Source organism: Ambystoma mexicanum, chromosome 9 (assembly GCF_040938575.1).
Source record: "Ambystoma mexicanum isolate Mex_15411 chromosome 9, UKY_AmexF1_1, whole genome shotgun sequence".
NCBI classification, from domain to species: Eukaryota; Metazoa; Chordata; class Amphibia; order Caudata; family Ambystomatidae; genus Ambystoma; species Ambystoma mexicanum.
The window spans coordinates 581092183-581105429 of NC_090931.1; the positions used below are offsets into that span (position 1 = coordinate 581092183).

At 45.7% G+C, this 13247-nt stretch overlaps 1 protein-coding gene across 1 annotated transcript in view; it reads right to left on the minus strand.

The window, feature by feature from the left end:
* The window catches only part of NLE1 (notchless homolog 1), a 300266-nt gene that overhangs the window by 53648 nt on the left and 233371 nt on the right, over positions 1-13247 (minus strand). Inside the window, exon 7 of the mRNA XM_069615187.1 lies at positions 3878-4070. Coding sequence (XP_069471288.1) covers positions 3878-4070 — 193 coding nt within the window. The remainder of the gene's footprint in view (positions 1-3877; positions 4071-13247) is intronic.

Genomic DNA, 13247 nt, shown 5'->3' on the forward strand with positions numbered 1-13247 from the left:
TTTCGTCTCGGGCTGAGCATGTGATCAGTCTGTGGTGATCTCCTTTTGTGGCTAGTTCCCATGATATCTTATGGTCTGTCATGGGGTCTGTTCTTTGGGCGGTTAGGGATTTTTGTGTGGTTGTGGTTTCTTCTTTGAACCAGATGTTGAAATCTCCGAGGATGATCAGATGATTGTACTTGATGGCCAGGATGGTGATTGCTTCTGTCAAGGCGTCTATGAAAGTCGCATCGTAGGTTGGTGGTCTGTATATCAGTATGAATTTCAGGTTAGTTTTGGGGTTTACCGATAGCCGTAGTATTAAGGATTCGCATTTATCAATGTTTAGTGGATCTTCCATTTTGATGACCAGTTGTTCCTTGTGGATGATTACTAGTCCCCCCCCCCTCTTTTGGATTTCCTATTTGCTTGGATGCATTTGAAGTCTTCAGGCAGGCATTTGTTGAGGGTGATCTTGTAGTTGTCGTCTAGCCATGTTTCGGTTACAAATAGGATGTCTATGCCTCTTTCTGATAGGAGGTCGTATATTTCGGTTGAATGTTTGCACATTGACCTTGTGTTTATTAAGTTACAGTGGATTCTCTGGGTGTGATTTTGTTTTGTTATTCGTTGTTCAGGTTTGTAGTTGTCCGGTCGTGGTGTTTCCGCATTGATGTTGGTAGGATGAAGAACAGCGACAGCTGCTTCTTCATTGAAGCGGTCCAATAGGTTGATAACAGGGCTGATCAGTCGTGGTGTTTCTGCTGTGATGCTGCTCGGTTGAAGATCAGCGATGGCTTCTTCTTCATTGAGTCCGATTGATAGGTCGGAGGTAGCATTGTTGGTTGTTGGGGCTTTGTCGTATTGTGTGGGATGTTGTGGAAACCGGTGGTGCCCCTCTGTTCTTGTGATGTAAGGGGTAATGGGTTGGAGCCATCCCACTCTCTTGTTGAGTGCTCCCGTCTTTTTTCCAGGTGTTTCGGGAACCAAAGGGGTTCTGCAGCCCATTTCCAGTTAGCAAAGGAGTCACCCATCTAAGGAGAAGTCCACTCTGCAAAGATGGGCAGAGACATAGACTAACACAAGGAGCTCAAGAGGGAAACAAGGCAGCAGTCTCCAGCTTTTTCCACATGTAGCAGGTAACACCTAGGAGAGGGGAGCCCTAGTCAGCATAGACAGTGGCAAGTGATCGTGGGGGATGGGGGAGGGGGGTGGATAGTGTCATAGTCCAAATAATCTGCAGGCATGCAGGTTCAAGACCCCTGACCTAGGAGGTAAAGGAACAGATTAAAAGGAACGCAGAGGACTCCCATCAGTGGTGGAAATGGATATTTCTTTTACTGGGGTTCCCACCCAGCGCAGAGATAAGGGAGGTGGTTGAGGCGTGGGGTGAGGCGAGAGGGTATTATTTTTTTACTCATCACCATAAACATTTGCCTCTCCGCCCCTCAAAAGATGAATCATGAGCACCTGGTAAGAAGTCGAATTTCTCAATGTTGTAAGCAAATTACAAAATGTGCACACCTGTTAAACCTCCCTCAAAAATGCACATCATTATTTCCTGTACAGTGCAACACTGGCATGGGGTATCAGAACACTCCCACTCAGACCCTCAAGTGGTCTTGTGGGGAAGTCTCTCGCCTCTCAACCTAGCAACCACCTTTCAAATCGCAGCCACACCACCACGAACCCAGGGAACACACAGCAGTATTGGAAAATAAATGTAAAGTGCACACGGGAGTGCACATGGATTGCCCAGGATTGGGGAGCCAGATCCGGCGAGACTTTTTTCCAGATCCTAGATCCATGGAAGATCCGACCCAATGGCAGCACAGACTCCCATATATCTGTTATCGAGCTGCTGGAGACCTGATCAGTGTCTCCTTTGTAGTGCAGAGACCTGCACACCCTCTGATGCTCAAAGCGGAGTCAATGGACCCCCGCCCGTGCATGCGCAGTGGCCCAGTCAAGATGCCATGGGCGCGTGGATCCACCAGCTTCTTGCATTTCTTACCCTGGAGTCGTCTCGTCAAGCCTTGCCATTGATCCCAAGCCTTGCCATTGATCCCATATTTTCCAACAGGGAATTCCACGACCCTGGAGGTCCAGTCATGGGCATTTGCTAGGGTCTCTCTAGAGCTTACCAGCGGGGTCTGTAGGACTGAACTCTGGGACCATGAGCAGGGCAGCTAGTGTGGTGGGTGGCCAGGGGGTGTATGGGGTTGGGGCTGATGCTGGCCGATTCCTGACGGAAGGGCAGAACAAGTAAAATACAGCAAGGGACTGATTACACACAGGACGGGGAGTGAGGAAGGGAGATGGAGAGGCGGGCACACGAGGGATTAAGAAAGAGGTGGAAAGGGCAGAAGGAAAGAGGGTGCGAGGGAGATATGGTTGGTTTGTTTGAGTTTGGTAGAAAGGTGAATAAAGAAAAAAATAGTACAAGGGAAGGACATGCATGAAAAAAGTGGCGCACAAGAGAGACAAAAATCACAAGAGAAAACACTTGAGCAAGCTCCGGTTTAAGCACTTTTATACATTCTACAGGTGATGGCAACAACAAAAAAAACGAAAACAGCGAAGGTACAAGGCAGAAATTGGGAGAGTTGGAATGAAACATCAACGCTTGTGTAAAAGGATCTATGTTCAGGGTTTCTTTTGGGAGGTTTCTGGCGCCAAACCCGAGATACTATCTAGCCCCAAGGCGAGTTCGTCCAGCGAACTCACTTAGCAGGCCAGGACGTCGAGCCCTTCTTTGATATACCTGCTGAAACGTGGAATGTGTGTTCTTCCATGTTAGATTTCGCCTTGGAATCCTCCCATCTATTATTGTAAAAAGGACGATGGTCAGGGCTTAACCTGCATCAGTGTCTTTGCCTGCGTGGCAAGGTACAAGAAGCAGTAGACTTTCTTTTCCTGTGTGACGAGTACTGTGTTTAAGGCATAGCATCTTACAGCCGTGCATGAAGCCAGGATAACTCCCTAGAGACTTCAGTCTGAGGCATCTCCACTGCAGGCTCGGTGCTGGCATTTGTGGGATCTAGCAACAGTCTTCCTTTTTTCGCATGATGCACCTTGATTAGCAGCCTTGTGTTATATACAGGACTGCCAGGATCCAGTATCAAATAACGTTTTTACATGCCCTTACTCCTATATTTCATTTTTTCTCTTCAAAATCGTATTTTATTGTGAACTGATTTTATATATGCTTCTTGGCTTATTTGTATGATGTGGTTTTATGCAATTTGGCTACTGGATTTAATAGTCAAACCTGAACTGAACAAATCAAATTTGATTGGTTGATTGAGCCACGTTGAGTCAATGCAATGACATGTCAACGCCATGGAAACCCCAATTCAGAAAGCTCTATGATGGATGAAGAGATGATGCTAGCCTACTTTAATAGGTCAGTGATGGAAAGCACCATACAAGCAAAGAACATGACATTATCCAATCTCCTTCCTTATGCTTCTCTTTTTCCTTACTTCTCCTTCCACACTTCTCTTCACCCTCAACGTTTTGAAGCGGCCTTACAGCGTAGATGGTTAGCCACACAATCCACATAACATGCCAATGTTTTAGCTCTTGGGAAGGTAGGCTTGTATGAGGGCTGCCTCTTATCCACACTCAAGCGATAAATATCCAGACATGTGACCAGTGAGAAGTTAGGTTAGACTACATACATATGCAAGCTTTTCCTAGATTACATTTTGTATTATACACTATAAACACCCCAAAGAGACAACAGAATCGTCAAAAGGTGAAGGGTACAATCCTGGCGTAACCGATGAGCTTCAAATAAAATATTTTATGTTGGCACTGCACATTATTGCCACATTCTAAAGGGATTGTGCTGTCTCAAGGCCACAGAAACCAAGGATCTGTGCGGTATACTCACATCCTGGGCCCGCCAAACCTTGATGGTCCGGTCCTGGGAGGAGGAGTAAATTAGGCCGTCACCACCCCATTTCACACCGGTGACGGACTGCGTGTGGCTGGTAAGGATCTTATCGCACTGCCCCGTCAAGGCATCCCAGATCCGCAGGCTCGCGTCCTTCGAGGCACTGACCAAGTATCGGCACTCGGGATTCCTAGGAAACAAATTTGGGTATAAAATGAACAAAGGCTTCCATTCACAGCTGAAAAGAACCCTCAAATATCACACGATCCGTTCACTTATGAAGTATTTCTGACTGCCCTTTAAAGAAAGCAAATTATTTCACCTTCATCAGACTAGCAGGATAGCACTAAAACTGTACCTGGGTTTCCAAGAAAGATCTACAGACTTAACAGATACTACAGCCTAGGTCCAAGCGGGAAGCTGACAACATCGCTTTGCTTCCCTATTCAATCATGATAAAATGAAAGTTATCTTGCAACATCAGGGTCATGCAACCACCTCACGGGGGACCAGAGTAGTCAAAAAGCACTGTGGATATGTGGCACAAAACCCCCCACAATACTGCTATACCCGCGGGACCCTGGCCATGGCACCATCAGCCTACACTTCCCTTTCTTAATATATTAAATGTTTTCCTGACACTATTCTGTCTCCCACTAGCACACTTATCTTACTCCTCTCTAGATCCCAGCCCAAGGACATGGGGTTGTGCAATCATCCTTGATACCAAAACACACCCCCCAGCTTCCCATCAGCCTTTCTCCACCTGCACAACTAAAACCTCTCCCTAGGTTCACCAGCGAATACCCCACATACAACCTCATCACTCGTCCCGTCCACGACTTAATACGTTTTGGACACACTTACAAAAAACAGAAACCTCAACCATGGGCTGTCTCATTCAGCCTCTAACACATGTAACAAGACTGCCTTCATCACCAGGCCCCTGCACTTTACAGCAAATCGCTGTCCTCCAGAAGGACCATGCCACCTACTCACATTAAAAAACGTATGAAACACAAATTGATGTGGATGTGAATATATTAACATAATGTTGATTGTAACCTTCGAAACAGTTACTTTTTTATTATTTAGAGATTCTTCAACCTTTTAGGAATCATTCTTCAACCTTTTAGGAATCACTGTATAATACATTTGGTCAAGCTCTGTTTTTGATAATATGTATATTTGTTTATAGTCTGTTTAGGCCTAAGAAGAAGAGGAGTCCATCCTCGAAACGCGTCGCCAATTGAAAGCAGACTACTGGCAACATTTCCTCAATTTTTCTTTCTCTGTAACAACATTGTGATTATTTTTGTCTTTGTATCCAATGAACAATCTAATCCAAAACAAAATATATACACTTATGTGTTTTTACAAAATTGGTTTTGTTTGAATTTCATTATTTATCCATGGACATTATTACCTTAATGTTATAGCAGTTGGTTTAGCCAACACATAGTGTGCAGGGGACGGGAGGGTTCAAAAGCTTGAATCTTCTCTTTCTCTATATTATTTTACCTACTCACATTAACCCTGAACAGCACGTCTAGCTAGCGGCATTGGCCATCTCCTAAGCAGGTCTCTTGCTATTACAATTCCACTATTGGACATCCGATCCTCTACTTACTGTCTTTTTTTCAACATGCATATTGTCCGATATACTGTATGACAGGTGGCACACAACCTTTTTTTCAAGGTCTCAACACTAATCTGGAGTCATATCCTCCCGATTCACCTCTTCACCCTCTAAACATGCCCAATATCCTCCCTCATTCCCCCGAGAGTTTCACTCTTGTTGCATTGCACCCTGTGGGCAGGGGGTGGGCCTCCTGACAGCTTTAGACATCTAGCGGGCAGGCTGGCCTTCCATATGGACAGGACCTACCTTCTCAAGCCCAAACGCCGCTCCAAGTCGCTGGTAAGAACCCAAGCTGATTCGGAGGACGGTGGTGACAGTGACAACTCTTCCCCATAACCTCTGCAATCCTTCTCGCTCCTCAGCCTCCCCTCTCCTGTGCCATCTCCCAATTACGCACCCTCTCTCTCCTCGCCCTCCACTGGAATGCCTTCCCCTCAAACATTAAAGACAGCCTGTTAGGACAGTTTTTCTGAAGTACACTCAAGGGGCTTTATAAAGCTATTCTAGACTGAGACTCCAGCAAGGTTTCTCTTCTTGACAGAGAGCAGCAAAGTAACAACGGCTAGGTCCCAAGATCAGGGTGCACAGCAGGGTTCACAGCCACAGGCTATATGAGATCCAAGCAACAGGACATTCCCCACTCTCAGTGATGTGTTCCAGCCTCTGTTAGGGAGAATTCTCATTTCTGTGTTAATTCCCTTCAACCTTAGAGACCCCAGCTCTTTTAATGGACTTTACGACTTTTAAATTTTAACCCTGGAAAGAGTGAGCCTTTTTTTCCTCCCTCTCTCATGTATTTTTGATCTGATTTGGATTATCTGTTTCCTTTGTTTTTGGAGTCTGACAAACTCCACAGCCATCTACTTTTTGGTTGGTGACACACAGCACCTTCACTGCAGTGTCACAGAGAAATACTTTAGGTTTCTCATCAGGTTTAAATAACTTTTCTTGGGTGAACTACAGTTCCCAAGAATGGTAAAGTGAAATTGGCTTTACTTATATTTTCTCTTTGTAGGTCTAGCACACCCCATTTTATGTGGAGTGCTGGGGAGTTACTTAGTAGCTAGCCCCTTTTCCTACTTACTCAGATAACTTTTTTTTATGTTACCCTCACTACTTTAAATGGCTGGTGGCAGTGGCTTAATTTTCCTACCATTGTGCTTTTCTACCGCACGCCAATTCCTCAGCTGCAGTATAGCACCCAAGGGTGACCATTGTGGCCCCGGTCTTCTTTTCGCGCCATTTCTTGTTTGTGAGGCCTTTCTTGGGTTTTACTCTACGCGCCAAACCAGGTTTAAGCCCTTTGTTCGTTTTGCTTTTGGCGGGCTTCAGTACTAAAACCCGCCTCTGGCCCCAGTGTGTCTGGAAGGGAAGGAAGTAAGGGAGGTGCCCGAAACTCCCATGTCCTTTGTCTCCACGGTTACCTGAATGCACCCAGTCCATATTGGCTGGCTGGCTGTCCTTTCAGGACAGCCACCCTGCAGTGTGAGTGACAGCTAGGCTGTGCATGAATGGGAGAAACCTGCTTAAAAGGCAAGGCTTCTTGGACTGAAGACAGTCGACTACTGGGAAGAACAACCCAACAAAGAAACTGGGAACGAAGCTTGGTGCATCCTCCTGCACCGTTGAACTGCCCGGTGAAGCCTTGCTGCTTTGCTCATACTACTTTTTCTGATCGACAAGAGAAGCTTCGGAGAGGACGATCTCTTCGCTTGGGTTAGTGGGACCAACTAAGCCAGACACAAACTTGACTGGATGACCTTCCCCCAACTGGCTGTGCTTTACTGCTGCTGGAACCGGGTGCCAGGGGTCGAGAAATCCATAGTCTAGTGTAAGGTCTCTCCAGGAGTCTCCCAAGGACCCTCCCTAAGTAGGACGACCCAAGCTTGAGTCACCTCACCAGAGTGCTGGACTCAAGGAGTGAAGGAAGCCTAACCGGTGTCCAAGATCCGCGGTGGTGCTGTTTATTGAGCGCTGAAACCGCAAAGTGCCACTGATCTGAAGAAGGCCCGTAGCTGCCGTCGCAACCTTTGAATTGCTGTCCAGGAGTCCCCGAGGAGTTCTCGAGACGTCCTCCCTCTTGTCCCCACGACCGAGGCCCATGAACACAGGATCTGCATCACTGTAACCAGACAGAAGCCAGCTGGATCCTCTTCTTCTAACCAAAGATTACTGTTCCCACTTTGGGGTACTTACCTCTTTGTCTGTAGCTTGCTCTTCTCAGTTGCGACTTGCAGTAGCTGTTTTTCTAAGGTTGATCTCAGCTCTAACTTTCACAAGTGTAACAGCTACAGTGATTTTTCTTCAACAAACTCTAACTTTGTGCAAGACGTTTACTATCTAAGAAGTGCCTCAGCTCCATAGAGTTTGCTCCAATTGACTTTGGCTGTCCTGGTTTGCATCTCCACTACAGCACAACTTCCTTTGACTGTGTACAGTATTCCTTGGGGGAAGCGTGAACATTTACCTCAAACTCCTCTAGAACTGACTCTAAACAAGTACCTACCTGGATAGTGACACGTTCACTGGGTTCCATCTGGGCCCTTTGAGTTTAGGCCACAAGACTAAAATGTTATCCTTTGCTACTAATTTTCCCTTTATTTTAAAGTCCTGACTCACAATAATGTACGAGTAAATGCTATTGTGGTCACAAATATATCCTTGCTTGCCTAAAAATGTAATGGGTCCTAGTGACTTGCATTACCTGTTAAGATTTATTCCAGCTTTGTGTGGTGCTTCTGATTGTATCTAATTCAGGTAAGTCCTGCCTTACACTCCCGACACTGAATTGCATTGCTATTGTAGCTCGTTCAAGGTTGCATTTGTATCTGCCTATTCTGGGAGTCTAAGGAGTGCTTGAAACTAGCACTATGGGTCTTACTTGCTCTTGTGTGGATTTGGATCACCATGCTAATGTGTGCTAGGCGTCAGGAGTCCTGTGAACCTTGTGTGGTAACTAGGGTACTGAATACAACTATGTACTGCCAGGTCTTACTATGGCTAGGTCCCATTGCCCCCACCCCCTCTTTAGACTATATCACATAGAACCTAGATAGGGACCTCACATGTAAGCAGTTGTGGGATGAGACCGGTCTTCCCTACCAGCTGTGATCCCCTCCTAAAGTTGAGCCTGGCTTCTCTGCTATGCTTTCCAATTTTAGAGAGGGTTTGGCTTCCCTTTTGGTGGTCTTGTCTATCTGCCATAGGGTTAGATTGTTGTACAACCCTCAACAGAGGCCTGCATACAAATCTCAGTGATAGGCACTAATACAGGTCCAACTAGTACAACTCAATTCACTGATATAATGTCTAATAGTATTACTCTGAGTAACACTACTATACTTTCTACTACTACTACTAGTAATTGTACTAACACAGTTTATTAATCTTTTATTTCATGTTTAACACCAGAGACCAGTCTCTAAGCGCTGGACCAGGATTCAAACCTGTGTTGCTCTACGTTGTCTTGCTTCCAAGACAAACGCGTTGCCTCTGAGCTATCTTCCCGGCCCACTTACTAGGTTTTAAAACCAATTAATTATTGAGCCGTTTTGAAGCACAATCATGAGTCAAGGAAAGCACTTTTGAGTACGAGTTCTTTTGAAGCACTGTAGTGGATTGGGCCTGTCTAGTCAAAGACATTCTCAAGAAGCCAGGTTGTGGTGCCATCAATAATAGCATTTCAAAGCTATTGTACCCAGGCCACAGCTTGGGGAGAAAGAGCCCCACCACTAGGAACACAGCCTTTCAGGAGGCCTGGGGACAGAGGAGGAAGTAAGTATCCACAACTGATGGTGAAGCGTGCAGGTTCGGATGTGGGAGAGAAGCCACCCGCCCAAGTGCCGTAGAAGTCCCTCAGGACACAAACATTAAGTCAAAGAACCTAGAAAACCGACAGAGAAGTAACTAAAAATTCCAAAAATGTAATTCTGTCCTAACAACCACTGTATCTAGCCTACATGGAGTTTAGCCTTAAATAATTCACCTACAATTCACTGAGGCTCTGAACATCTCCTGGTTTGAATCCTTACAGTTGTCCTTTTAGGGATGAGTGGTGGTGCTCTGAGGGTCTCTTTCAGAATATACAAGGGTGTTTTAGGGTATATGTCAACATCCGTTTGGAGCTGTACAAGGCCCTGTTGAAGGCCCCATGAGGTTTTGATGTTCTCTTTTGTTAGTTAAATGTTAGGCACTTGCTATGAGCAGCTATCAAGCATCCCCTCTGGTAACCAAGATTAGAATGGAAGAACCGGAATGACAGCTTGGGGAAAAATCCGGAGGGAGATAGACTTTATGAGCGATGAAGTGCAAAGTGTATTTCTGGAGTTTTCCTAAAGTCCACTGTGAAGTAAGACTTTATAAAACTATCCCGATGGTTTTTAGATCCCAAACTCTTAGTATCAGTCTGTACTACTCGTGGAACCTTGGTAGAGTGGCAGATCAGTCAGGCTTACCATAAGAGGAAGATGTGAGCCGTACGTAAATGCAATTCAAAAAAACACTTTAACATAAATGTATATTAAAATATATAATATATTTACACAAGATATGCTTTAAAATACTTAGTACTATTAGTTTTAAGTCCACAACGCAAACCTAGCTAAAAGGCAGTTCGGAGAGGCTCAAAGTCTTGTAAAGCAGCAGAATACAAAAGGTTCCTGTTTATAGTCTCTAGTCTTTTAAGATGAAGGCAGATTAAACCAACATTGGAGACCCTGTTGAAGGACCCGTGAAAGGGATACAAGCAGCAGCTTGGGTTGGAGCTAAGAGGGGGCTACCCTGGACACCTCTATGTGCACTCCAACGCACAGCAGCGACTTCACGGATCAAGGTAAGCAATACCTTTTTCCCCACAGTACCTTGGGTTTGAAGAAATGTTTGTGGTTGGATTCTCCTTGATGTGGTAGCGCCGGACCTGACCTCCGGATTCCTTGGTCTGATGACGAAAGGCAGGACTATGGACAGGATCTCTTAGCAGCGGTCACGAGACAGGACTCTGGCATGTATTTCTTCAGCTCTTCAGATCTGTCTGCAGTGTTGGTGCCTTTTCTTCAGCACAAACAAAGGATACGATTCCCCCTGTTCAATTTTCTTTGCTTCATTGAATCCAGCACTCTGCTGACGGGATTTGGACTAGTCAGATTGTGTCTCTGACGGATTCAGCCTTTCAAAAACGATGCACTTCAACTGGGTGGGATGGTCTTCCGATAATGGTGTTCCGCAGTTCCACAGCCCTGGAGAGGCACAGCACCATCAGTCAAAGGGAAGGAGTCTTCTTCAAAGTTCCTCCGGCACACAGAAAACAGGGTCTGGACAGCCGTGGCTGCTTCACATTGTTGCAAAGGGTCTGCAGACATCTCTGGTTGTCATCTTCTTCGGTTACTTCAGTTTCCAATGGTCGACTTGCCCTTCACCTCAGGAATCTCACCTTTTATACAGTTTCAGCACACACTCCTCTGCAATCTCTCACAGCAGTTTACAGAAAAGGGCGGGTGGATGTCCAATCAGGACAGCCAGACCCCCATGGGAGCTGGTTCAATTCAGGCACTCAGGCAGACAAAGAGCAGAAGAGCGAATAACTCCTGCTCCACTTCCTGCCTGTCCAGACACACTGGAGCCTAGGCGGGGACACACACGGGTTCCTGCCAAAGGCAAAACACACACACATAATTCCCCCCTCCCAGAATGGTAGAAGGGCTAACCAAGGAACAACCACACTAGAAATGGCAAAAAACGAAAGGAGCCACCAAGGTAGAACTTAGGTAGCCCTATTGTGCACAAGCGAGACTGTGAACACAGTCTGCGGTAAGAAATAACACAATAGTTGGCAGAGCATGTCCACTGCCACCAGCAATAACTAGAGGGTTGTCTAGGTGACTAAAATGTCACAGGAGCAGAGAGAAGGGGGATACTAGGTATCCCCCATGGCACTCCACACGAAGTGGTGTGTGCCAATCCCTCAGAATATAACATTGTCTATCCTTCTATCCTTAAGAACTGTAGTTACCCTAGGATAAATAAAATAATATCAAAGGAGGACCCTAAGGGTCCCCAGCAACACTGCCCATAAGGAGCTATGTGCTGCAAAAGTAAAATACAGATGCCTTGAAAGAGATACGGAGGAAAGTAGACTCCATAGGACAGGAAAACCACAGAACAGAGTTCCAAAAGACAGTCGTAAGAATGAATGAGTGGAAAAAGGCTCCACTCATTCAAGATATAAGAAAAAAGGTCCAGAAGTCCAGCAAAAAGTGCTCGGGGTCTCACTAGGAGAGGGGATGAAGCATACAAATGATAAATCTCCCTAACAATATGTGAAATAGTATTTTTATTATTTGAGAATTGGAGAATTTATCAATAAAAGGTTATTTGCAAACCCACATCTTCCTATCCCTCCGAGGCCAGGGTTAGGCCAGGCCCACTGAATACAACAACCGTGTTATGTGTCGTGCTGTAGATTAACTCGGCACTCAGTTAAGCAAGCACTTGATACGGCTATGGCGACAGGGACTGCCTCCCCTTTCCTCCCCCCTAAGGCTTGCAGTTTTTGGGATCTCTCTTTCTTTCTAAGTAAGATAGAGGTTTTATTATCGCCTAAGTTGTTAATGCCCCATTGCCAACAGCATTGCAGCATGGGATATGTAATAACCCTAATGCACACTGCAATACATACTTTCCATAATCAAAGGGTGCAGACTTGGCAACAATGAATGTCCTTTTCACTTCAATCTTTTTAGGGTGACATCTGTTACCAAAGTAGTGCTGTGTTACACACTCTTGTAATATATTAAATGTGGGTGTTATTGTAGCATAGTGAGGTGGGAGAAGAAAAACATGTTATAGAAGTATGGTGCACATGCTTGCTCTTGCTTGGAGAGATTTACAAATAGCTTTTGCCTGATGTTTCCTTGCGTTTGGTTCTACCCACCACCTGGTTGCAATGCCATGTTCTGGTTTCCAGCAAGGCGTGTTTGGCCAGCTGTGAGGTGTACATGGTAGCATGTGGGGGCGAACGTAGTGTAACCATGACTGTTCGTTTGACTCACCCCCCGCCCCCCACGGGTATTGGGCAGTGCGTCTTGGCATGTGTCCCTCTTCCTGTAATGGCCACGGGCCCTCGAGCTGGTAGCGTGAAAAAAGGGCAGTATTTTGCTCCTTTCACCGCTTTCGCCACATCCTGACTGCATGTTAAGCGATGAAGATCAGCAGATCAGCCTCTTTGTTTGGCCTTTTTGGACTTCCTCTTTCTTTGGCCATAGCACGCAGCAGAATGCATGCTAAAATGAACAGACAAAGCACCGCTTTAAGAATCAGCTTCGGGGGGCAGGTGCAGAAGTTCATTGACTGCATCCCCGGTAGTATGGCCAGTTGCCATGCCTTGTTGGGCTAGGCTCAATGCCCTTATTTCAGTAAATGGAGAGATGTCATAACAAGCCCGCTCAGACTTTTAATTCAACACATTGACATGCAATATGCAGGCAGCATATTATTTCGCCTTGCATGCCTTATGTCTCCTTTGCCAGGGCTTTATTTTGTCTTCTTTCTTTCTCCTGTTATGATTGATTTGAAACATTTATGATTGACAATTAATTAGAGATCCCATCCAGCCCTTCGCTGGCTCTAGATCATCTGCTTGCATTTTGGGGATAGTATTCTCAACATGAAAATACTAGCATAGATGGCATTCCCCCATCACCCTACCCCCTTCCCCACCATCAAAGGGGA